General features: G+C 33.8%; 1 protein-coding gene and 2 long non-coding RNA genes across 3 annotated transcripts; 1 reads left to right on the top strand and 2 right to left on the bottom strand.

Annotated features, from left to right (window-relative positions):
- Positions 1-2953: 2953 nt before the first annotated feature.
- LOC134283685 (uncharacterized) lies at positions 2954-7295 on the bottom strand. Its single transcript, XR_009995531.1, has 3 exons — positions 6704-7295; positions 5656-5844; positions 2954-3205 (listed from the first exon to the last, which is right to left on the bottom strand). It is a non-coding gene; the product is annotated as an uncharacterized LOC134283685 (long non-coding RNA).
- A 3985-nt stretch (positions 7296-11280) lies between these two features.
- On the top strand, positions 11281-13035 carry LOC134283679 (uncharacterized). Its single transcript, XM_062766169.1, has one exon. It carries the CDS (start codon positions 11281-11283, stop codon positions 13033-13035), a length of 1755 nt encoding a protein of 584 aa, XP_062622153.1.
- A 5666-nt stretch (positions 13036-18701) lies between these two features.
- Positions 18702-20894, bottom strand: LOC134283672 (uncharacterized). Its single transcript, XR_009995521.1, has 2 exons — positions 20763-20894; positions 18702-18807 (listed from the first exon to the last, which is right to left on the bottom strand). It is a non-coding gene; the product is annotated as an uncharacterized LOC134283672 (long non-coding RNA).
- Positions 20895-27671: the final 6777 nt, after the last annotated feature.

Consider the following 27671-nt stretch of genomic DNA (forward strand, 5'->3'; position numbering starts at 1 on the left):
TGTATGCGTAAATTAAAAAAAGACATCTTCCAGTAACAACCAAATTAAACTTAATTCATTCATTCCCAAGATCCCACCTATTAAATGAAAAGAGAGATGTGTTAACTTTATTTCATTAAAAAATATATAGATTTAATCTATTCTTTGTCACCTTGAAACATGCTAAAATACTGTAAACAAACTATTATTCGTGTCATCTTTTATTCGCGATTTATCAGTTTTAAATTATTCCGCGAAGATTTATTTCCGAGAATGAACGAACATTCATTACAAATTCAAAGCAAAATAATTGGTTAGCGGCAATTGATATTCGTGAGTGAAAGGACGTCGAGAAACTCGGGGATATTTCTCGCACGCGAATAAAAGTCGGTTTATAGTAGATTAATTGCTTGTAACTTCTTATCTGAATAACAAAGAAAAACTAGTGCTAATTGTAACGGGAACCGTTACAGATGTTCCCCAAACGCTCCCCAACTCCCTTTTGGTGCCATATTCCCCGTAAGCCTTATTAAATAAGACAACATCTGTGCATTTTGACTTTAGTTTAAAATATATTTTATTCATATAAAGAAATGGATTGAACAGCAGGCATAAATGCCTATGATCGTTCTCTCCATAGGCATTTTGACTTTAACAATGTTATCCCAAAAGGATACCAATTATATTCAAATTTTAACATTGCACTTGCATAATAATCATATAATCTTGTCTACATTTTCTATATATTAAAATATACTTTATATGAAAGCATTTAGTCCAAAAGTATTAAAAATCACTCATTCAAGTGTATTTTCAATTTCACTTGCACGTGCATAATGATCATACCTTCTTGTTGGAGGCCCTTATATCTATCTATGTTCTAAATCCCATCTTGGTTGGTTGAAAACCAAGGGAATTATAGCCATTTCAAGTTTCAGCCAATCAGATTGCAGCACACGTGCATCCACGTGATTTCAATATTTTTTTCTAAATCATATCGTAGAATATCCTAATGCATAACTATGTTTTAAATTTCAAAGCAAGTCGTCAAAAATCAAAGGAGATATGGCCATTTAAAGTTTCAGCCAATCAGATTGCAGCACACTTGCATGCGCCTGATTTCTTGAAATTTTTTGTATATCATATTGCAGGATATCCTAATGCATGACTATGTTTTAAATTTCAAAGCATTTCGTCAAAAAATGAAGGAGATATAGCCATTTAAAGTTTCAGCCAATCAGATTGCAGCGCACGAGCATGCGCGTGATTTCATAAAAATCTTTTCCATATTATATTGTAGGATATCCTAATTCATGACAATGTTAAACATTTCAAAGCATTTCATCGGACAACAAAAGAGATATTGAGATTTTTGTTTCAACCAATCAGAGGAAGGCGCACCGTGCATGCGCGTGAGTTCATGCTAATTTGACGGTGTCATATTATTAACACTTTTAATATATCCTTATGTAATGAGTTTCAAAGTATTTCATCAAAAAATGTAAAAGATATAGCTATATTAAGTATATCAGTCAATTCACTCATTTCACGCGCACGCACGTGCTGGCGTATGCGCGCAAAATGACCTTTGTTCCGCACAACTACACTACACACCCATTAACCCTAAAAAGGTTTTAACTTAGTTTGGTGAACAGTTTCTGAGAACACTTCCGGACAAAAAAGTACCGGAGAAGAAATAAGAAGAAACTAGAGCAAAGCTCGTTGCAAAGCAACGAGTGGGTCTTCCTTCCTAGCAATAAGCAAAAGATTCAATGTTTCTGTCTAGATTGTCAACTTTGCTAACATTCTCTTTTTCGATTTGTCTCAAAAACCCTTACTTGAATTCTTTAATTTGGTGTGAGCATGAGGTCTAAAGGGTACTCTCTCTAACAGCATTCTTGAAATCCTATCCACAACAGTTTAACTTCCAATATTATGACTTTTGATATCGGATATATCATGTTTGTTGCAATTATGTTTGTGAAACGTGTCATACTACAGAAACATAAGTGTTTTGCTACATTACCATCTTAAAAATGGCTTTAAAATCATTTAATATACAATATAACTAGGTAAATAAAATAAACAAATTATATAATAATTCTAAAAATCCAAATGTATTTACAATAATGATGAACAATCTTCATTAGTTGCAATCAGTAAGTAGAACAATACTTTTATAATAAACGCACAGAAATGTGTTGTGTATGTTTCGAATTTGAAGCTTTCCACTAGCAACTGGTGGTACCTCAATAGGAGTGTAAAATTCTCTGAAAGGTATATTATGAACATATTACATATGGCTGTGTATTCTTTTTTAGCGGCTTTGGCGGAACGCAGCAATCACTAAATCAAGTACAAAGCTAAAAGTCTTGTACATAAACATAAATAAGAATATCTACGCTAACTTATTCAAAAGTCAATTTCCACCAAATATTGTACAAGCTAAATATAATACATTTACTGCATTAAAGAAACAAATCTCTTTGAAGGTATTGCCCTGCATAAGAACAATTTGAATCCCCTACACTAAGGATGCTCTGTGCCAAGTTTCACTTTGGTTCTGGAAAATGATATTGTGAAATTTTAGACAATGATGATAATGGATAAAATTATGTTTTTAAAAAATTTACTGGTTCCTTTAGCTCAGATGGGCTAATAAGTATGCAACAGGCACAGTTTTGGAGTTGACATTGAAATGCGACTGGACATCTCTTCAATCTTGTTTTAGAAAACTACATGTACATGCCCGATGTACTGAATTCCTTGGAATCATACACATGTTTATGCCTTTAATTAGTTGTATGTGCCAAAATAACAATTTTTTTTACATTATACTGTAAAAAATACACATACATGTATTACAAGATCTTCTAAACTTTGAAAGGGAAGACCTTAATAAAGAGGTCAACATGCTACACAAACAAAATATTATTATATTTAAAAATAACATTTATTCCAATGTAATTACTGGTACATGTATTTCTGTTACAAAAACTATTTCACTTGAAAAACTGAGAGCAATTGATATGTTCATATTTGTGGATTTATGTTGTCAAATCAAAATTTAAAAATGATACACAGTGTGTTTAAAAATTGTCTTCACAAACCAAAACTTGACTTATTTTCACTATGCTGTTTATTCCATGTCACATCCAAACAGATGATCTTCTGGCAAATCATGGTCATGCTTGGTATCAAAATTCAGTATTCAGATGAGTCACACCTATCCAAAAGAAATTGAAATTTTTTAATTTATAATTCTTTTACTAATAAAAAGTGCAATGCATGAGATTATAAATTAGATTATCAAATTGAGAGATAAGATATTGTCACATTTTCTGTGTATAATTTGTAAATTTTAATGTACTATTTCATCAATTAAAAGAAGTTTACACCAATTAAGGCAGTCATTTATGCTATCCCCTAATAAGACAGCATACAAGTGCAAAGTAATCATGCACTAGTGGGTTTAGGATAATGTGCTAGAGTATTTATGACAACATACTAGCACGAGGTGACAATGTGCTAGCATGTACGTCAGTGATAATATGCCAGCACACTGAATCCAACATGCAGTGAAGCTAACACTCAACAGAATGTTTAGAGTTGTGTTTGCATGATATTTTGTTTTGTGTAAACACAGCAGCGTGTTGTTTAAAGCTGCATTGGAGTGGCAGTCTGTTGAAATTAACATGCTAACACACTGCAACTTCACATCATTGGAACACCATAATTTTAAAACTGGCAAACCAATATCTTATGATTACTAACTAGGTAATTGCAACTGTAAATGCTGATTTCATGGTGACAATAATACCGGTAATTCACTGTATATCTGAGAACTGATCAATTATAATAAGGCGTGTCCAGATAGGGCCACTTGCTAAAGCTCAATAGCACTTTCATAAAAGTGTGCCATCTTACCGACACAAAAGACGCCATTAGGCTATCACACAGCTCGCCATCACAACACTGAAAAACACTTTCGCACTAACACAAGTTCGCACCACACGCTGTCACACTAACACACAACACACTGTCACGCTAATACAATTTCACACAACAAAATATCAGGCTAACACGAGTTCACATAACACACTATCATGCTAACACAAATTCACAAACACGCTGTCTCACTAACACAAGTTCACACAACACGCTGTCTTGCTAACACAAGTTTTACACAACACGCAGTCTCGCTAATACGAGTTCATACAACACACTGTCTAGCTAACACAAGTACACGCAACACACTGTCACGCTTAGATGAATTCACATAACACACTGTCACGCTAACATGAGTTTACACAACACGCAGTCTCACTAACACGAGTTTACACAATACACTGTCACGCTAACACGAGTTTACACAATACACTGTCACGCTAACACAAAGTCACAAAACAGGCTGTCTCACTATTCACTAACACACGTTCGCACCAAATGCTGTTGCGATAACACACTGTCATCCTAATACCATTTCACACAACACACTGTCATTCTAATACCATTTCACACAACACACTGTCAGGCTAACACGAGTTCACACAACACACTGTTACACTAACACGAATTCACAAAACAGGCTGTCTCACTATTCACTAACACAAGTTCGCACCAAACGCTGTTGCGATAACACACTGTCATCCTAATACCATTTCACACAACACACTGTCATCCTAATACCATTTCACACAACACACTGTCAGGCTAACACGAGTTCACACAACACACTGTCAGGCTAACACGAGTTCACACAACACACTGTCACGCTAACACAAATTCAAAAAACATGCAATATCGCTAACACGAGTTCACATAACATGCAGTCTGGCTAACACGAGTTCACACAATATGCAATCTCGCTAACACGAGTTCACACAACGCACTATCTCTCTAACACCAGTTCACACGACAAATTTTCAGGATAACAAGTTCACACAACACACTGTCACGCTAACACGAATTCACACAACATGCTGTCTCGTTTAATAACAGTTCACACAACACGCTGTCTCGCTAACATGAGTTTACACAACACGCAGTCTCGCTAACACGAGTTTACACAACACGCAGTCTCACTAACACGAGTTTACACAACACAAAGTCTCGCTAATACGAGTTCAATCAACACTCTGTCTAGCTAACACGAGTTTACACAACACACTGTCACACTTACACTTTATACACGATTTCACACAACACGCTGTCCCGCTAACACGAGTTTACGCAACACATCGTCAAGCTAACAAGAATTCACACAACCCACTGTCAGGCTAACACAATTAAGTTCACAAAACACACTGCCTTGCTAACACAAATTCATACAACACACTGTCTCGCTAACACAAGTTCACACAACACACTCACATTGCTGAGTTTAAAGTAAAGGTCTACCCTAATTTGAAGAGGTTTAACACTAACATATCTTTATATTAGTAAAGAGCTTCAAATTTAAGACAAAAACATTTATGCAGTAATGTTCCTTAACATGCATCTGGCATATAAAATGAATGAGACCTTAAAAACCTCAAAGTACATGTTTACTTAGCTAAGTAAAGGTCTAAATTGATGCTATTCAACAATATATATCAACATCTCTAAGTATGTGAATGAGTGAAATTCTCAAATAAATATTATAAATCAAAGTATCAATGAGAAGCTGAACCTTACGTCGCAGGTTCCAATCCCATTGCTAAATGCTTTAGACAGGTTACTCCTATGAGACTGCATAAACCAAGATTCTGTGTCACGGTAGGTGTTAGCACAAAATGGATCTCATACTTCTTAAAGGCAATAAGTGCTGAGTACAAGTCTATATTTGCAGCTAATACCATCCCAAGTGGTGGCACCATGAAATGACTGAAAAATGTATGATTAAGGCAAATAAACAAACATTAAACCATTACAGCAGTCTTATCAAACAAAAAAGCAAACTTTCTATTATTACAATTTTTTTAAACAAATTTCTTTTGCAATTTGACTGAGCAATATTTGTCCTTTTTTGTCAGTAAAGTATGATATTAAATAATTTAGACTTTTTGAGAACATCTATTTATAGCGAGTCCAGACAGCAGCACAAATCCCTGCCCATAATGCGAGCTCTTATGATAAGACCTTGGCAAAAGAAGATTGTGACTTGCACATTGCTCCACACAATTTTTCCGCAGTATACTTTGGACCCACAGTGCTTAGCTTCTTTAAAATGTTTAAGCTACATTCAAAATTCATTTCTATTTACTTTGAATTAGCTATCCTTACTGATGTTCACATGGAGCTAATGGGAAGTATAATTTAACGAGCAGTGAATTCATTTGAATTAAACATTTGAATAAACTCTCAGTGTGAACACTGAGCATGGATGCACCAAATGTCAAATGCGGCTTGACAAGCACAATCTAAATTAAAACTAAATAAGTATCTGCCCTCACCCTTACAGTCACACTGTCAATATATAATTAGTTGAATATATTCTGTAACATTAAGTGCAGTTTGAATTATACAGTATGATCACTATGATAGATAGTAGGACTGTTGAAATTACATCCTCAAATTTAAAAAAATAAAATATAAAGCTGTGGGGATTTACAAGGTAAACAGAGAGCGTCTGAACTGTAAAACAGATAATATATCGGTGTGTCTGTGTATTTCTAATAACATCAATGTTTGTCACTGTCATGTATTCAGTAGTGTAAATTTTAAGTAATAAAAATATTCTAACCTTCATTCCAATGGTCCAAGCCAATCATACATTAAAATGTCGCCGTCAGCTCTTTCATCACTCGATACAATTATCACTGGGGAATCCGAAGCAGAGTCAAGAGTGTTCATCCTTGTTAATGTGACAGTCAGAATTTCCTCGTAAACAATTCACACAAGATTCTTAGAATATATGAATAGGGATAATTCTGCTTAGAATAATGTTCCAGAGAAGTGACAAAGTACTTCGTAGCTGCAGATTAAATGTGTGTACATGTCTACAAACGGATTCTTTGTGAGAAAATGTTCAACTTCACAAATCATTCTATTTTCAGTTTGTAAACCATGGCAAACATGTGGCCGACGTCGACTCGAAGGGGCACACTAAAAACGGGATATACTAGAGACCTGATATTTACCTGACGTTTTAATTTTTAATTAAATGGTAATATTGAGTATTTTAAATTACTTATGTACAGACTTTATGACTTCGAGGCATATGCTATACAAAAATTCAATTGTTTGGAACATTTACAGACAAATTTGAATCAGGTCAAATCAGTGTTTAGTACATCGCGTCTTTAGTACCTTCCTATTTCCCACAATGCCGCGCGTTGTTTACAAAACAAGCGCGAAAAAATCCTCTAAACTAGGTACTAATTATTGTTGTGTACATCATCACATTTTAAAATTATTTGAATAAAAAGAAAACAAAGAAACACCGAATCAAAACTATATCTTTTAGATGCATCAACTAAAAATGTGCACATGTATGCAGTAAAGGCTTGGCTGGCTATAGTAGACAACTTGTTCCTGAAAGATTTCTCACATACATGTACTTGTTTTATAAAAAAAAAACGATTAAATATAGCTGGAATTTTATTTCTTTTTATATCAAATGACAAGATTTTATTAGTTCGAAATTATTTCAGTCAAACTTTTTCATAATATACCAATATTTTTAGCTATCAGAAAAAAGCGTGTATGAGCTTTTAACCCCTAATTATAGGGGCCAGCCCCTTTTCGTTAATCAAATATGAAAGCTCTCGTAATTACCCACAACTTTTGTTCTATATTTCTTACCAAATTATTCTCGGTTTAAAAGTTATAACACAAAAAGTAGCAAAAATTCAAAGAAAAAAAATTACTAAAATTTGCCGTTTTATAGCTTCCAAACTTTAAGAAATCAGCTATATAATTTTATCGTTGTGCACATCTACAATGTATTGGCTACAAGTTCTCCAACTTTCATGTAAATATCTTATGTCATTTTTGAGATTTTCAGTGGAAACGAGACATCAAAAATTTTCAATTAAAGGGCAATAACTCACAAATAAAGGCATGCATAAAAAAACTGAAAACAGGTTTAAATAGGTTTAACTACAAGCTATCTATCCTGAAAGTTTCATAACGATCAGTCCAAAGGTCTTTGAGAAATCGCCTGTCAAAAGTCGAGCGGGAAAAAAAAAAAAGAATAATAAGAAACAATAGAATAACAGTAGGGTCTTCCGAAGGAAGCGGAAGACCCTAAAAAGAATAATAACTAGAAAGTCTGCTATTGCAAGCAATAGCATATGTCGCCCCGTACTGGACAAGACTTTCATTTTTATCATCACTAAAACAATGGTCCATTAGCTAAGCTTGGACAACCATCGAGTCGTATCAGTCCTTTTCGTTGGAAACGGAAGACCTTAATTGGGTACATCCCACTAATTATTTTTAGAATCGGTAGGAGAAGAAAGTAGTGCAGGAAAAAATAAGAAGTTCCTAAATTTGCAGACTTGCATAAAAGAAATTGGGCAGATGTTCTGAACTGAGCCTCATACTTGTTCATTGGTAGTATCTTTCCTAACAAAAAAGCTTGGCAAATGTAATTTATTAAGAAGATCAGCCGAATTATTTTGTGCATTATAACGCCAGTGAGAACTGTGAAATTTCCCTACTTTCACTTTAATTTTTAGAGGTTCTGCCGGAAAACGAATCTGACATGCCACCTTCAATTCGAGCATTTCTGCATTACACAGGGCTGATGTTTCTTATGAGATGATAAATCATGTGTAAACTTTTTCAGTTTAGCGGAATCATGAACATTTTCGGCAAGATGAATGTTTTGTTTACAGTAGTGATCAAGGCTTTGCGCACCTGTAGGAGCGGATCCAAGGATTTATGAATGAATAAAAACTATGGAAATAACGTACCAATTTTCTAATTTATACTTGCACTATCTAATGAAATGAATAATATACAAGTAAAAGATATACAAGAAAACGCGAAATGCTAATAAATGCAGCTGACAATCGATATTTTTTTATATAGTTAAAATAAAATAATTATAAAATCTAGAGACAAGACAGAAGAAGAATGAATGTTGGCAAACTATCAAATCACATCAGGAGAACTGAATTTTATGAATGAAACTTTTAGAACGTTACTTGTAAGTTGTATATGTTATATCTGTGTGTTTTACCTGGCAGTGCGCTTCAAAAGGGGGGGGGTCGTCTTGAACATAGCACCTTACGTTTGAACGGTAAGGGCTAGGGCTTCCGTATTTCAAATATGTAATCCTTGTGAAAAGAACTTTTATTGGACACGAAGAACTTTGACCCTTTGACCTAGACCTTGGAGAACACATGTGTACATCTTAACCTTTTTTTCTGTTTCGTTTCTATGACAACTGTGAGCGACTCATTACAATTATTTAAAAGGTAGAAATCACTTTGACACATTGCAAGGAATTAACATTGAAAGTTTCAAAACGATTGCTTGAGTAGTTATTGAGAAAATCGAAATTAAAAAAATTTAACATTCCTCTGGTTTCCATGGCAATAATCGATATTTTGAAAATTTTAAATGCAAGTCGCACAACTACAGATACTAATCATTAAAATAAAAAAAGTTTCATGACGAACGTATAAGGGACCAGAGAGAACACTCGCGGACAAAATCCGTCGCTTTTTACAGGTTTCCATGGCAACGGTAGACATATTGGAACTGAACGACCTCACTGCACAACTACAACCAGAGATCGTCCTTTGAGGAAAGTTTCAGGAAGATTGTCCGAGCCATCTCCGAGAAACAGCCTGGATAAAAAAAAAAAACATGCGTACAATATCAATATGTCGTCCCCGACTTCGTTCGGGGCGACATAACTAGAAAGTCTGCTATGGCAAGCAATAGCATATGTCGCCCCGTACTGGACAAGACTTTCATTTTTATCATCACTAAAACAATGGTCCATTAGCTAAGCTTGGACAACCATCGAGTCGTATCAGTCCTTTCCGTTGGAAACGGAAGACCTTAATTGGGTACATCCCACTAATCATTTTTAGAATCGGTAGGAGAAGAAAGTAGTGCAGGAAAAAATTACAAGTTCCTAAATTTGCAGACTTGTATCAAAGAAATTGGGCAGATGTACTGAACTGAGCCTCATACTTGTTAATTGGCTGTATCTTTCCTACCAAAAAAGCTTGGCAAATGTAATTTATGAAAAAGATCAGCCGAATTATTTTGTGTATTATAACCCAGTGAGAACTCTGAAATTTCCCTACTTTCACTTTAATTTTCAGAGGTTCTACCGAAAAACGAATCTGACATGCCACCTTCAATTCGAGCATTTCTGCATTGCACAGGGCTGATGTTTGTTACGAGATGATAAATCATGTGTAAACTTTCTCAGTTTAGCGGAATCATGAACATTTTCGGCAAGATGAATGTTTTGTTTACAGTAGTGATCAAGGCTTCGCGCACCTGTAGGAGCGGATCCAAGGATTTATGAATGAATAAAAACTATGGAAATAACGTAAAAATTTTCTAATTTATACTTGCACTATCTAATGAAATGAATAATATACAAGTAAAAGATATACAAGAAAACGCGAAATGCTAATAAATGCAGCTGACAATCGTTATTTTTTTATATAGATAAAATAAAATAATTATAAAATCTAGAGACAAGACAGAAGAAGAATGAATGTTGGCAAACTAGCAAATCACATCAGGAGAACTGAATTTTATGAACAAAACTTTTAAAACGTTACTTGTAAGTTGTATATGTTATATCTTTGTATTCTACCTGGCAGTGCACTTCAAAAGGGGGGTCGTCTTGAACATAGTACCTTACGTTTGAACGGTAAGGGCTAGGGCTTCCGTATTTCAAATATGTAATCCTTGTGAAAAGAACTTTTATTGGACACGAAGAACTTTGACCCTTTGACCTAGACCTTGGAGAACACATGTGTACATCTTAACCTTTTTTCTGTTTCGTTTCTATGACAACTGTGAGCGACTCATTACAATTATTTTAAAAGTAGAAATCACTTTGACACATTGCAAGGAATTAACATTGAGAGTTTCAAAACGATTGCTTGAGTAGTTATTGAGAAAATCGAAATTTGTTGATGATAATCTTCCTATATGTGACGTTAAAGTGCATGTGACATTAAGTAAATGTTTCTATTATGACGTCATCTTAATTCTGACGTCATGGTAACGTGAATAATCAGTCTAGATAAACAAGTCAACGTGATTAGAGGTGTTTTTCATTCTATCTGACTCAACATTTGGTGCCGTGACCATTGGGAAGGTATTAGCAAACTAGAAATGGATGTAATCAAGTTAAAGGCGCAGCGTTCAGGCCATCGTGGAGTAATTACCAAAATTTTGAGGAGAATTTCTGAAATTGAAGATGAAAATGGAAAAGCTGAAATGATCAAGGTACTGGAAGAGAATTGGGACACATTAGAAAAAATCAACAGTGAAATTCTACAAGAACTAGAGAAAGAAGAAGAAAATCAAATGGAGATCGAAGATTCAGATGAGTACATAATAGAATTAAGACTTAAATTAGCAGAATTGACAAAGAATGGAAAGGCTTCTGATAATCTTAATCAATGTACATCCAGGAATTTAAATGTAAATGCACCACAGTTCATTCCAAGCAGTGAATCATTAGAACCCAACATAGGGAAACTTAACATTCATAATCATAAACTGCCGAAATTAAACCTGCCAGTTTTTTCGGGAGATTTACTTCAATGGCAAACATTTTGGGATTGTTTTGAGTCAAGCATCCATGGGAAGAACAGTTTGTCTAATGTTGAAAAATTTAGCTATCTACGATCGCTGCTATGTGGGGAAGCCCTTCGCTCTGTGTCAGGATTCAGTTTGACCAATACCAACTACAGGCAAGCAATAGATGTTTTATTTGAGAGATACGGACAGAATCACAAAATCATTAATGCCCATATCCAGAGTTTGATTGATTTACAACTTCCCAAGCCTAGTCCTGAAAGTTTGAGAAACTTCTTTGACAAAATGGAATGCTACATTAGAGGATTAGAAACCCTAGGAACTGATGAGACCACCTTTGGGACAATTTTAACTCCAATGATATACAACAAACTACCAGCAGAAATTCGGAAGAACATTACCCGGGACAAAGGAGATGATCAATGGGAACTGCATTCACTGAGGAGAGCCATCAAGAAGGAGCTATGTGTTCAAGATGCTGGACAGGCAGTGCAGTCAAAACAGGAAACCCAGGAATTCATTCCAACAGCTAACTTTGTTGCAGGATCGAGTCATATAAGGAATAACAAGCAGGAAAATTACGTGAAGCAATGCTTATTCTGCAATGGAAATCATTCACCAATCAATTGCCGTAATGTCCAAGACTATGATAAGAGAATATCAATCATCAAACAGAAGAGAGTCTGCTTTAATTGCTTTGGAAATCACAAAGTAAGTGAATGTAAATCAAATTTCAAATGCAGGAATTGCAAGAAGTCTCATCACACAAGTATTTGCAAGAATTCGCATCTACCTCAAAGTTCCTCAGAGAGAGATGTCACAAAGTCAGAGAGCACGCAATCGAATCAACCAACTCAACGAGAGCAGTCGTTCCAGCTTCATTCTTCAACACAGGTGACAACCAAAACTGAAGTGTTACTGAAAACTGCTGTGACACCAATTTGGTATGGAAATCAAGAAATCAACTACTGTAATATATTGCTTGATGAAGGGGCTCAAAATTCATTTATTACAGAGGAGTTAGCACAAAAACTTGATATCAAATCAAATGGATCTGTTACCCTAAGAATTTCAGAATTTGGAGACAAGAATAGTGAAATTCGTCGTCTTGAGAAAGCAACGGTACAACTAGAAACACAAACTGGAGACAGAATTCCAATGGAGGTCATCATAATTCCAAAGATTGCAGCTCCAATCTCAAACAGATCACGCGTCAATATCAGGGAACTCGCATACCTTAGAGGATTAAAATTGGCACAACGGTTAGCACAGAGGAACAGTTCCATATTTCGATGCTCATTGGTGCGGATTACTACTGGAACATAGTAGGGGACAAAATCTTTAGAGGAAATGGACCCACCGCAGTCGAATCAAAGATTAGATATCTAATATATGGACCTATCCATTCAACAGGCCCGATGGGGAGTACACATCCTAAGATACAATTCGAAAACCAGATTTACGATGTTCCCCCCAGAGACATATTTGTTTCAAAATTTTTGAGACAGATATTTCAAGACGATGAAGGAATTACTTATTCTGAGCACGATATATTTCCGATTTCAAAGTCATATCATGGTGACTCTGATACAAGCAGAATGAAGTTAAGAAATCCTCAGAGAGATCCCAGATTTGTACCACAACAGATGGTGGGATTCTGCACTGTATTACATGAACTCAGCAGTGAGCAGAATGGAGACTTGAAGAGCGATGAAAACAAAACCCAATATAGTTATAGAATGGGGGAAGGACCAATTGAAGTAAGACGTAGGGAGAACAGAGTTCACATACAAAGAGGCAGAGGAACGTACAACAGACTTGTCAACAGAAGTCAATATCACCGAATTCGAAGATCAGGAACTACATGCAACAAAATCAAAATTGGAGACGTTGTCCAAGTCCATGATGATTTCACAAAACGCATCAGTTGGAAACTTGCTGTAGTGGTGGATCTCATAACTGGCGGAGATGGACTCACAAGATCAGCAGTCGTAGGTTTTAGTAATGGAACCATATCAAACCGTCCCATTACGAAATTACATCCCCTTGAACTAAACGAGTCAGATTCCAAATTGAGGAAAAGTGAAAGACTTTCCAATTAAAATTTTTTTTTGTAAAACACAACGCGAAATACGAACTTTCTATCATTGTAAATTGTGATTATTGACATTTTGCGGCCTGGAGTATGTTGATGATAATCTTCCTATATGTGACGTTAAAGTGCATGTGACATTAAGTAAATGTTTCTATTATGACGTCATCTTAATTCTGACGTCATGGTAACGTCAATGCTATGCAATGTTTGAATAATCAGTCTAGATAAACAAGTCAACGTGATTAGAGGTGTTTTTCATTCTATCTGACTCAACAAAATTAAAGAATTTTAACAATCCCCTGGTTTCCATGGCAATGATCGATTATTTGAAAATTTTTAATGCAAATCGCACAACTACAGATACTAATCATTAAAATAAAAAAAGTTTCATGACGAACGTTTAAGGTACCAGAGAGAACACTCGCGGACAAAATTCGCCGCTTTTTACAGGTTTCCATGGCAACGGTAGACATATTGGAACTGAACGACCTCACTGCACAACTACAACCAGTGATCGTCCTTTGAGGAAAGTTTCAGGAAGATTGTCCCAGCCATCTCCGAGAAACAGCCTGGATAAAAAAAACATGCGTACAATATCAATATGTCGTCCCCGACTTCGTTCGGGGCGACATAATAAGAATAAGAAACAGAGTAAAAACAATATGTTCCCAAACTCCGTTTGGGGGAAAATAAATATGTTACATGTACCCGTGAATAGAAACATTTATAAATATTTTGAAATTAGATTTCTTCACACAATGTTGCTGTTAACTTAATCAATAAGATTTTTACTTTAAGTTACTGCTAAGCATATTAAAATCAATATAGAAATTAGCTTGCATTTTTTTTTAATTGCGATTTTTGGATACACCGCAGACTCTAAGCTTTAGACAAATATTTAGGTTATTGCGTAAATTTTATGTGTGAAATAACTTAGAACTAGTAGGTTTACTATTTTATTATTAGGTATAAATCTGTTATCAATAATAATAAATCTATTGATAAATTTTCATGAGTTATAATTACCCGTGAGAAAAAGCACATATATATGTGATTTTTGTGCAACCATTATACGTATGTTTAAATATCCGTAATTAAACGATTCACAGTTCAACCTTAAGATGAGAATTTCATTATTTGCAATAATAATTGGAAATCTTCATACTTGAGTAGAAATTAAAAAAAATACTATCTGCATTTCATAATAATCCATGAAATCATTTTCCAAAAATAAATAAATAAACACCATTTGTAAAATTATCACAGTGATCTAAAGTTCTTTTTATTATAATACTTTATAATTTAGATTTGAAGCTTTGCAAGTATTTCATTTAAAATATTAAAGTAATAAACCAAATTAATCTTTTCTTCTTGTCAAAAAATGTTCCGCATTTTGAAACATGCTATCAGCTGGTTTTGTGTTTATCCTATCGTGAAGATCGTTTATCAGGTCTATCGTGTTATGCGTTTATTGTGTTTTGCGTGTATCGTGTATTTGCGTTTATGGTATTTTGCGTTTATCCTATCGTATTGTGCGTGTATCCTATCGTATTGTGTATCCTGTAAAGAATAACGATATGGGTACTATATCAAACAAAACCAAGATCTTCAATATAGTTTAAGGTTTGCACCAAAAAAGCATATTTATCAAAATACCACTGCAAAATTAAAACATTTTTTTTTAATTTTATTAAGATAAGAATGTTTTTAAGTAATCATATTCACAATGCGGAATAAAATTTATTTGTGTTTGTTTTAAGTTTTTAGCGTATTTACAAGTTTTGAAAATTCTTCTTTGTGTTGCAACTCGACGTAAACAATGTTGTTAAAATCTGGTATGCATATCAATAACAATAAAACTTTGACAAAACTGCTAGACCTCCGTCTTAAAAGGAAGTGTCGCTCGGCATTATTTTATCGTTACCATTCTCATTTCAAAGAATCAGCAATATGTAAGATAAAAATGTTGCAAAGATTTTGAGTAATCATATTTAAATGCAAAATAAAATCTACTCTTTATTGTTGAAAGTGTCTACGAATTTTGAAACTTTTGTTACCACTCATGAATAAGGAGAAATGCTCTGAAATACTTATTTCGCCTCAAATATTTTATTTTCAACAGAATTTTATAAACCATTATTTATCCTATTGTTTATTAAGCTTTATTAGGCAAATAGTACAATAATTATACAAAACCTACCTCACTTCTTAACTAGAAAAAATCTTGCATTAAGATTTTCAAGTTATGTTTTTTCAACAAAATGATTAAATTTATTAAAGATGCTACTTTCAGAGCAGTGCTTAAGCATTTTCAGCAGAAAATAATTGAAATACGACTTTTCTTATTTATCCTACTGTTTATTAAGCTTTTGAAGCTTTTATTGTAGGTAAATAGTACAGTGTTAATTAGGTAAATTGTACAATGTTTATGCAAACCAACCTCATTTCTAAACTAGAAAAAATCATCTTTTATTAAGATTTTCAAATTATGTTTTTTTTTTCAATAAAATGATTAAAAATGTTAAGATTGTCAAAAAAATGCTAATATCAGAGTAGTGCTTAGGCATTTTAAGCAGAAATAAAAAGAGAAAAAATAACTGAAATAAGACTTTTTCTTAAGGTGAAATATCCCCAAAATAAGAGAGATAACTACAGATATTGATTTTTAATTTCCATTGCATATATTTTTCTAAAAAAGAATTTAGGTAGTTCTATCTCTTAACATATAAGTCTTTGAATTGTCGCAGATATTTCAGATGCAATTTTTTTTAATCAGTTTCCTTTCTTTTCACTAAAATATTTTGAAGAACGATAATGAGAAGAATACTCGTGTAGATAGATGGATTTCATTTTACAAGCACAAAAAACAATTTCATGTACTGATTTTAAAATCTTGTTGCTTTGCGATATATATCATTTAGTCTAATGTTGAATGAAGTTTTACCACCAACTCGCTGACGGATTTTTCTGAGTGTCCTAATTATGTAAAAGAGCAACCAGTCCAGAGTAAAGGATCCAAACACCTCAATGACATGCACACCTGACTTAATTTTACATTTTTTTTACTTTTCCCTGCTTGTTCTCTTTCCAGTTTTGATTTTTTTTTCAATGGCCTTTGAGCTTAATTACATTTCAGAGATTGGTACCCTTTAATATTACAGAGAGAAAAGTAGTGTCCATAGTAAACCCGTAATATTTGTCTGACCAAAAAGTAAAACAAGAGGTGCACAATGACATCGTGTAACAAAGAATCTGTGAAAGTCTCATTAAATATCAATCAGTGGTACCATGTTCATAATGTATAAAAGATTTGCGGATAAGAGATGGGTACAGCAAAGCATACCAAACGGACGGATGGACGTACAGATTGAAGAAAATCCTGGGGTCTTATAACACAAATTATAGTCAGAGACTATGAAAACTATTAATGTTTTTACAGATGTACATACAAATGGTGATTTCAATTCCTTTGTCGATACGATATATCCTGGTGAGCCTGAGATGAAAGATACAGAGTCTGACACATCTATTTCAAACTTAATAGTTATCTAACAACAGAGTTCTATGATAAACGTGGTGACTTGAATTTTTCTATCGTCAACTTCCCTTGCTTAAGCAGCAATATACCTTCATCACCTGCCCAAGCAGTTTATGTATCTTAGATGATTCTATACACAAGAACATGCTCTACGTACGAACAATTTCTTAAATAAGGTAAATTATTGACAAAGAAGTCAAAAAATTTAGCTGTCTCGTTTGGTCGATACGATAAACTTGTCAGCAAATACAATTTATCACTGAGTCAACAGCTGACTGACGTTTTTCATACTACTGTAATTGTTTAAGGAATGACTCTAATTAGAGCCATTCCTTATAATTTAATTTTAAAATAATTAAACAACATTTGATGTAAAATTATGTTGCTTTTTACGAGTTCAAATTTACCGCGCAATAATACAAACGTTGTAACGAAAGTGATGTGAAGCGAGGGCAGGTAATAACTGATACATAGATCTAGCAGCCATGATGTGTGTTTACATGAGGTAAGATCGAGTAAGTGTTTGAAGTTAAAGATACAGTTATTAAATCTTGAATTTTCCATAGATTCCGAGGACTGGAAATGAGGGGATTGCATGGATAAGATGATTAAGCTGGTCGTCAAGGGGGTGTGTCCCCATACCAAACCAGATTATACAAAATGTTTTGCGTTCGTTTTTGGAAATCAACCAATGAGAGGCGAGAATATAAACAAAATTAAATTATTAGTCAATGATTTATACACTGAATTGACGAAAATTATTTCCTTCATTTCCCGATCATGACATGGAGCACACGAGGGGTATGGCCGGTCGGCAGGAGATACTTACTCCTCCATGGCACCTGATCCAACTGCCTTGTTTGCTCTGATCCTATTTGTGTTGATTTAATGGACTTTGATATTAAATACTGTTCGTTATCTTCAATATCCTTCGTTACACAAGTAGACGGTACGAATTTGTAGATCATTTAATACTTATCCGGTCATTTAGAATTTAAAAATCCATCAGTTTAGATAAACAAATGTAACAAATGTCTATATCGTAATTATCGGAAAATCTACGGCTTTACAATAGGTTTCACGGTCCTTCGGATGATGAGACCGTATAAAACCGTGTCGCAGTAGATGTTGGCAAGAAAAACATTCCTTTACTGCTTATTGGCCGTAAGTGTCGAGTATTGGACACATTTGCAAATCTCCACTGGCACGTACTGGCGTCTCCATATGAGTGAAAAAGTCCTTAAAAGGGGCATTAAACAACATACCAATAATTAGTAACATTTTTTATTTCAAGTGTTTCACATGAAGTTTTTTTCTTTCTGGATTGATTCCTAGCATGGTAGCTTAGCTGCTCGAACAAAATTCTTATTGTAAAGTTGACACATCGACCAAAAGTTTTCCTTTTCTTCGTTCCTTTTGAATCTTTTTGGCAAACTTTCCAACTTCGCTGCCTTTTGCTTAAGGTCTGGAACAAGAATTAATTTAGACAACACTGCTGCTTTCTGTTAAATACATGTGCCTGTATATGTTACTTAAAATATAGCAATAGTAAGCACAAAAGGAGATACGTCAGTCTTTATCTTTTTTAATAAAGTCTGATGACACAATGTTAAATACAAAACAAATGGCGAACAAAGAAGCTAAACCCCCTCTCCCACTGTCACGCATTTTAACGCATAAACCATATCTTATTCCTAATGCAAAATCATGCATGTACCGTTTCAAACAATCATACATTTTTCACGCACTTTCGAACGAAAATTCATTCTTCCATATAGTATAAATTTCTTTCTATTTTATACTTGCAAAATCGTATAAAATGAGAAAATCTTATTATCATCTCATTAAAAATATTACATCATGTTTTTCTGCACTAAATTTTAGAGAAACTTGTAATGCACTATAAAATGCTAGCAGGGAAAAGGTAAATTAATATTTCTATGACGTAAACATGTTGCGTTGAAATACTTGATATCGCAATTACTCAACTTAGCGTAGCTCATTCGCGATGGAGGTAGGAAACGTTTGTTGGGTGGGGACAAATGTGTTAATGATATAATGCATAATCGGTCATTGTAGAGTTTATAAAAATATATAAGTAAATAAAAAAACCTGGCGGAATACCTTGCATAAAAAATTGCTGAACCAGCAAAATAATTTTTTGAGACGAGCTAATCCTAAAATGTTACATTTTTAACAATATTTTTAACGAAGCGGCCTTTTGAATTTTCATTGAATATCATCAAATTTTAAAGCTGATAAAATATTCCAAGCTTTCCTTAGTTGACAACCTACTCTTTGGAGTCCAGTTATTGGCAATACATTGTACGTTTGGCGTTAAATTGATCGAATCATTTGATTGTTACTACAGTAATTGTAAACAATGTCAAGTGTCCCAAAAGTCTAGAGCTTTCTCGACTCTCCCACAAAAGAGCGATTGTAAGTTATATAACTGAGAGGTACTAGCGATAATACGTATTCAGTAATTTTTAAAAGCGTTAAAAAAGTTTTATGCTTGTAAGCTCTAAAAGACCTGGTATTGACCTTAAAAATAACATCTTTTAATTGATTACAACTATACTTATATACAATTCCGGGTTTTAATTCATTCATTCATTAAGATTAAAAAAAGATTTTGTATAGACAGTAAGACAAGCAGGAATATAAAATATAAGAAAATGGAAAAAAAATAACAATTTGAAGCTTTATTATTATTATTACTTTTATTATTGATTATAGTACCTTTCTTGAAAATAAATATATATTTTTTAAATTTAAATGTGAATAAAATCAAGATATGTTTGTAGTTAGTTATTATTCCTTATTGTTTTTTTTAAATTATTATCATTACTTTACAATTAGTTAAACCCATTTTTAGTAAAACCCGTGTTTATGTTTAAGGACTGCATATGATCGATAATGTTATTTGATGCTATTTAGGAATTGCGTTTTATTTCTTAAAACTTTGATTGATTCCATAATTTATGGAAAGGTTTATAAAAATAGTCGCACCCGAACAAACTATGTTGTTTGTTTCTCTATATAGCTCGGGTCGCAGAATGAGTGTCATTTTTAATTAAGTATTATTTAATCAAATTATCAAGGGGTGGTTGTATGATATTTCCCACCCTGCATGCTCCAGCTGAATGTTGTTTACAAGTTTGAGCTAAAAATAAACTTGCGTGACCTTGACAAGCACAACAACAACGAAACGGTAAATACAACCTTTGTTTTTCCGGAAATTATATCGTGCAGTTTTTTCTTGCAGTATAATTGTCACATACCCATAATTTCCATAAGTCTTTCTCTGTATGCAACAGATTTCTTAAAATAAGACATGATTTTGACTCATTGTGTCCTTTTAAAGATAAACTTTTCCAGATTGAAAATCTAACACTTTTCCTTCAAAAGAATGCTTACCAGTGATAAATTCCAAAAACTGTTTATCATTTTCTTGTTTTCTGCATATTTCGGTACCACTGCAGTCGTCACGGCTTGTGGATACCAACAAGGGAACGCATAAAAGCTTCAATAAATTAAAACATTTAATTTAACTTCTTCATGCACTTAGTGCAGTTTCTGATGATAATAATAATAATAATAATCAAGCTTTATTTAGAATCAACATATTCCTTAAAATGATACAATCAAAGATAAAACACGTAGTTTCATTCTATTTGGAAAATCCACAAGGAATTAAATGGAAATAGACTTTTAATTTGTATACTCCTCCATAACAGATGATTCCGAATCTGATTTCTTTTTAAAGATTTGCTCTTATCCCAATTTGTATTGCGTTAATGAACTTTTACGCTTGATTAATGTTTGTCATTTTTAAATTGTATTGAGATCTATACTTTAAAAAAAGAATTTATAATTCAAATTTTACTGTAAACTTATATTCGCTTGCGAGAAATTTTGGCGAGGTTCGCAAGAGCTTTGTCATCGCGAATATTTATTACCGCGAAATGGTCCTTAAAGTCGCTGTGTCTTTTAACAAAAGATCCAAAAAGGTGTTTGAACGAGAAAATTAATCATATCTTACTAGTTTACTCGCAGTGATTCGCGAATTGAAGTCTTCACCATTAAACGTTTGTTGACAGTAATTCTTAAACAGCTTACAACGATTATGTATTAGCTTTCGTGTAACATGTGTAAGAAGAATTTGAACGCCAAAAGACTTCTATTTTTAGATAAACCAAGCACATGTCCGATTTGAGGAAATGAATTACTTTAACATACAGAACAGCAACCAGGACATCTTTGGTTCGGGGCGTACTTTACTTGGAGATACACTGATTGATTCTTCTAAAGTAAATGTAGATAACACAGATCAAATAGTGGCAGCAACAAGTTTTCTCTTATTGAACAGATTGCGGCAGACCTGTGTAAATTTTTGTTATTGGCGTAATGATATCCAATTATTCCCAGAAATAACATTCTAGGAATGATGAGAAAAAAATGGTAATACATATCTATATCCAGATTTCTACGTATAACATCTTAAAGGAAGTAATGGCTATCTTTGTTTAAAATATTGACAACCGCCTCTCTCTACTTAGAAACAAATGAACAGATTGAATACATCAGACCCTGAGCAGAGTGTGTAATTTCCATTATTGTTCTCATTTCGAAGAATGAGCAATATATCAGCTCTGCGTACAGTACTTTATTATTTTGTGCCCCCCTTCCCCATTTGATTTTTTTAAGTAAAAGGATGACTGCACTTAACGCCGGTTTTTGGGTCTTTTTCAATCTCTTTTGTCACATTTATTTTTGCTTTTATTTTTACCTTAAGTCATTTGTAATAGAGTTTTGTCTATTTCCAAATGAAAGGCAATGTCATAAAGCTTATAAACTGCGTTGCAATAAAATAATTTGTTGTTTTTTTACCCCACCTCTCTGCAAATATCGGGAAATTAGACTTATCTGCCCTTGATTGGAGATAAGATTTATAAATATGCATAAGAGGCGGAGCTAATATTGTGAAGAGTGGTCTAAAATTAGAATAGTTACTGTATTTATATTTGGTGCATTCCTCTCTCTCTCTCTCTCTCTCTCTCTCTCTCGGCATATGTTTGTCACTATTATTTTTTAAGTTTTCAAATAAAGTATATAACTAATAACAAATAATATCGATCGGTAGAAGTAGCCATTGATAATCAACAGCAATGGTTGATGTCAACAATTCGCGTGTTCGAATGTAAGTGCCGACTAGCTCAGTCGGTAATGCACAGAATCATTAATATTGAGGTCTGGGATCCGGGATCGAAACCCGGTAACAACATTAAGACTTGCTATATTTTTCCCTTTTTATAAAAAAAAGAAAGAAAAACATCACAATTATTAAATTTTATCTGAACTTCTTCTCCCCATAAATTAGTGTGCTTAGGATGGTATGATTTCATTTTTATTTACTGGATCTTACTTTGGATGTTCATGATAAGCGATGGTTCAAAACATAATAAATAAATCTCTTTTTTCTTGTAGACTACGAACATGTAGAGACATATAATACACTCGAAAATATATAAATATAGTAAAATTAAACGCTTTTGAGATAAATATAAGAATAATCTTATAGATATCTAAGAGAAAAAAGAATAACCCGTGGCTCGATGGGAATGGATTGAAACAGATATGCGTGTTTCCTTACACGTCACGTGATGGAATTTTAGTATTCACAGAGTTACCTGGGTATAGAAATCACGTGGTTAATTATAATATTCAACAGGTAACAACGTGGTCAAAATGGCCTGTTTACTATAGAGAAAGTGAACACACGAAGAAACAGTTTTTTCTCTTTTTAACCATGAGCGCATGTTTGTCTATTGATCTCCTTTTGATATGAGGTAATATATATAAATATACAACTACCATAAAAAGGAGAACAATAGACAAACATGCGCTGACTATGTATTAAGCCTGTAAAAAGGTGGGCGTACTCATTATCCTATGGAGATTCCAGAATATGCGATGACCCCTCCCAATAAAAACGACTTCGAACTTCGTTAATACGAACTTTTAATTAACGTAATTACACAAAGTTGCAGTTAAGACATTGGCCATTTCTATCATTGAAAGAAATATGCCTATTTTTAAAATAATTATGTCGCAATTTCTAAGTTTCCTTAAGTGCAGTCATCCTTTATATGTCCGTTATCCTTATATCATGGAAAAACATCTCTAATTTGTAAGAACTTGTCAGTTTCCAGGGGCTTCTGTTTATAATAGTAAAACTTTGACAAAACTGGTGGATCTCCGTCTTAAAGTAAATGTCGCTCGGCATTAATTTTATTTTATCCTTAACATTCTCAATTCGAAGAATGAGCAATATGTCAGATAAACCGAAGATTTTGAGTAATCATATTCACAATGCAGAATAAAATCTACTATTTAGTTTTTAAAGTGTCTACAAATTTTGAAACTTTTGATACCTTTGATTAATAAAGAAATACTTATTTCGTAACAGATTTTTATAAACAATTATTTATCCTATTGTTTACTTACTTACTTAGTCCTCTTCGTGCTTGGAGCACATAAGGCCTGCACCGAGGACCTCCATCTCTGTCTGTCTGCTGCCATTGTCTGTACAGTGCCCCAAGTCCACCCTTGATCGTTCATTTCCTTTTCAACCGACCGTCGCCATGTCTCCTTTGGTCGCCCTCTGTTTCTCTTTCCTGGTGGAGTCCATCTTAGGGCTACCCTTGGTATCTCTGATGGTTTCATCCTCATCACATGGCCAATCCATTTCCAGCGTCTTTCTTTAATCTGGTCAGATATAGCAGCTGTGCATGTTCTTTCATACAGCTCCTCGTTGGTGATCTTGTTTGGCCAGAATATCTTCAGTATTCTACGGAGACATCTAGTTTGAAAGGTATCCAGTTTTTGCGAGATGTTCTTTGTCACCTTCCATGACTCAGATCCATAGAGAAGGACTCCGATGACATTTGTTTTAAATATCCTTAGTTTGGTTTTGGATCTGATAATTGAGGATTTCCAGATGTTCCGTAGGTTGGCAAAGATGGCACGGGCTTTTGAAATTCTATTATCTACGTCCATGGTTGAATCTCCATTGGCTGTGATCTTACTGTCAAGGTATGTAAAATTGTCTACTTCTTCTATTCTGTCGTTGTTTGCTGTGACTTCTTTACCTATCTTTGTATTTATCCTCATTAACTTTGTTTTGTTTACATTTATCTTAAGTCCAATTTGTCTGCCATACTTGACCAGGTCATCAGTTTTACTTTGAATATCTTTGTAACGCTGTGATAGTAAAGCGATATCATCTGCAAAGTCAAGATCTTCTAATGACTGTTGAAATGTCCAGGATATTCCTCGACTGGTCTGACTGGTAGTAATTTTCATAACCCAGTCTATGCAGAAACTAAACAGCAATGGTGAAAGCAGACATCCCTGTCTTACCCCGGTTTGGATTGGGAAGCTGTCTGTTAGTTCAGTTCCGCAGATGACCTTTGCCTGGAAGTCCTTGTATAGCATCTGAATGATGGATATGATCTTATTAGGGATGCCGTAATGTTTGAGGATCATCCATAAAGCAGGACGGTGTATACTGTCAAATGCTTTGGCAAAGTCAATGAAGTTGGCATACAACGTAGCATTCCATTCATTGCTTTGTTCTAAGATTTGCCTCAAGGAAAATATCTGGTCTGTGCATGATTTTCCTTTTCTAAATCCAGCTTGCTCTTTACGAAGGTATGGGTCTACCACTGAGGCCATTCTATTTAAGATGACTCTGCTTAAGACTTTGCTGGTAACTGACAACAACATAATCCCTCTCCAATTATTTGTGTCCGCTAGGTCACCTTTCTTGGGCAGCTTCACTATGAGACCAACCTTCCAATCATCTGGTGCTGTTTCTGTCTGCCAAATAGTTTGCAGGATATCTGTGAGAAGTCTGGGTGTTAATACTTCCTCAGCTTTTAACATTTCTGCATGTACTTGATCGATCCCTGGGGCTTTCCCATTCTTGAGAAGTTTAATGGCATGTTTTACTTCCTCAATTGTTGGTGTGTTGGTATCGATGTCCAAAGTGTCCATACTTTCAATAATTTCAGCATGTTCTGTTGATGGACATTCCTGGTTTAATACCCTTTCAAAATGCTCTTTCCAACAGGTAAGCTCTTCTTCTATACTTGAGGCCAATACTCCATCTTGTTTTCGCACTGGTGTATCTGTGTTTTTAAAACCACCACTCAGAGTTTTTGTAATACGGTATAATGTCCCCATGTCTTGTTTAGAGGCAGCATTTTCTGCATCTTGCGCAAGCTTGTCAGTGTAATCCTTCTTGTCCTTTCGTGCACTTTTCTTAACTTCCTTGTCTTGTATTGTGTTTAATTGTTTATTAAGCTTTATTAGGTAAATAGTACAAGTTTTATACAAAACTTACCTCACTTTTTAACTTGAAAAAAAATCTTGTATTAAGAATGTCAAAATATATTTTTTTGAACAAAATAGTTAAATTTATTAAAAATGCTACTTTCAAAGTAGTGCCTAAACATTTTAAGCAGATATATTAAAAGGAGAATAAATAATTGAAATACGACTTTTTCTTAAGGTGTAATTTTTATTGGTTAATGAACTATTGCGCTTAAATATGATATCTTAAAATATCAACTATCATTTGGCAAAAAAAAAATTTATACATTTTTCTTTCTTTTAAAATTTGATCCTTTTTATTTATCTTCGTGTGCAGCTCTTCTTCTAAAGGAGGTCAAAAAAGTGTGAAAAAGACGATAACCCTCCAACACCTTTAAGAATTTATTTACTTTACCATAAAGAACAACGACCAGGACATCTGTAGTTTTGACTGTACCTTACTTAGAGATACATTGATTGATACTTCTTAAGTAATTTAAAGTAGATAACACAGATTAACTAATGGCAGCAACAAGTATTCTCTTATTGAACAGATTGCGACAGACCTGTGTAAATTTTTGTTATTGGCGTAACGCTGTTATCAAAGAAGTAGGTACGGTTTCCTTTATAATTCTGCACGGCGTTTTGAGGAAAAATTAATTTGAAGTTTCAACAATTTCTCCTTTATGAAATTATAGACTAACAAGAAGGTTATTTAAAAATAATGTTCAAATGAACTTATCTTTGCGCATGCGTAAGTTACAATGAATGAAAGTAAGGGCGATAACCCTTTTTTCGTATTTTTCAGTGTCCTTGTACATATATATTAGATAAATTCAATATCTCTGCCATCGTCGCCCGGAACTATTTTTGGTATATTGAAAGATTATTATAAAATGCATAATTTCTAAAAGTTTCATTCCGGGCGACAGTGGCAGAAGGGTTGAAATATTAATGAATAAACATCTTTTTTAGTTTATTTCATAATATTAGAATGCTTTGATTTGTTACAATTTCTTATTTTTAAAAATCCGGATAAATTTGATCCATAAGTACGGAACGCTGACATTTTGGTTGTTATGGTTAGTGTAAACAGAGCAGTGTAAAGATAGGGCCAACGTTTAACAGATTCTTCCTGCATAATCCTGGGAACCAGTTAAGCCAATTAAGAAACATACAAATCAATAGAAAATCATTATATATTACGAAGCATTCAAAAAAAATTTCACATACTTAGACGTTTAAACAAAGGTAGTAAAGAGTGCAGTCACCTATGCAAGCTATGCAGCTTGCAAGTTGCAGACGACCCTGTGCCGTGTGCGTTAGATCTGCAGTATGCTTGATATTTTTGTGTATGTTTGTTTAGGTAGAGTCTATAACTTAACCCAGTCAGTGCATCCGGAAAAATAAATTCCAGATCGACTTTAATGGTTACAATTCAGTACCTGAACCCGATGTATTTATGTAAATAACAAAGTTTGTACTTATTTAAATACTTCAATGATCTATGCGAATACTGAAAATTCTGATTATTAATTTGTTGTACACGCAAGCTGGTGTATTTAGTCTCTTAATTAATCTGGGGTTTTTGTTAATATTGACTTGATGTTTCTACTTTCAGTTCATACAATACTGTCTTGTTTAAGTATATACATGTAATTTATATGGATTCCTATCGGAACTTTTGAACAGTTACTGAGTTAAATCACATCTGAAATTATTACAAAAGTTAATATTTTGATTTTCAAATCAAAGTACTGAAAGGACTGATACGAGTTAATGGTTGTCCAAGCTGATCGAGCTAATGTATGATGAAAAAATGAAAGTCTTGTCCAGTTCGGGGCAACATACGCTATTAATTGCTTGCAATAGCAGACTTTCTAGTTTTTGTTTGATGTGTTGATCAGTGCAATCGATTCCTTTCCATAAATAAGTAAAACCACAATTATT

The sequence above is a fragment of the Saccostrea cucullata genome, unplaced genomic scaffold (assembly GCF_032062105.1).
Source record: "Saccostrea cucullata isolate Sc308-1 unplaced genomic scaffold, CSIRO_AGI_Scuc_v1 ctg2106, whole genome shotgun sequence".
Classification (NCBI taxonomy): domain Eukaryota; kingdom Metazoa; phylum Mollusca; class Bivalvia; order Ostreida; family Ostreidae; genus Saccostrea; species Saccostrea cuccullata.

Excerpts from the sequence above, each read along its gene's own strand:
- LOC134283679 (XM_062766169.1), top strand. The coding sequence starts at position 11,281 with ATGGATGTAATCAAGTTAAAGGCGCAGCGTTCAGGCCATCGTGGAGTA.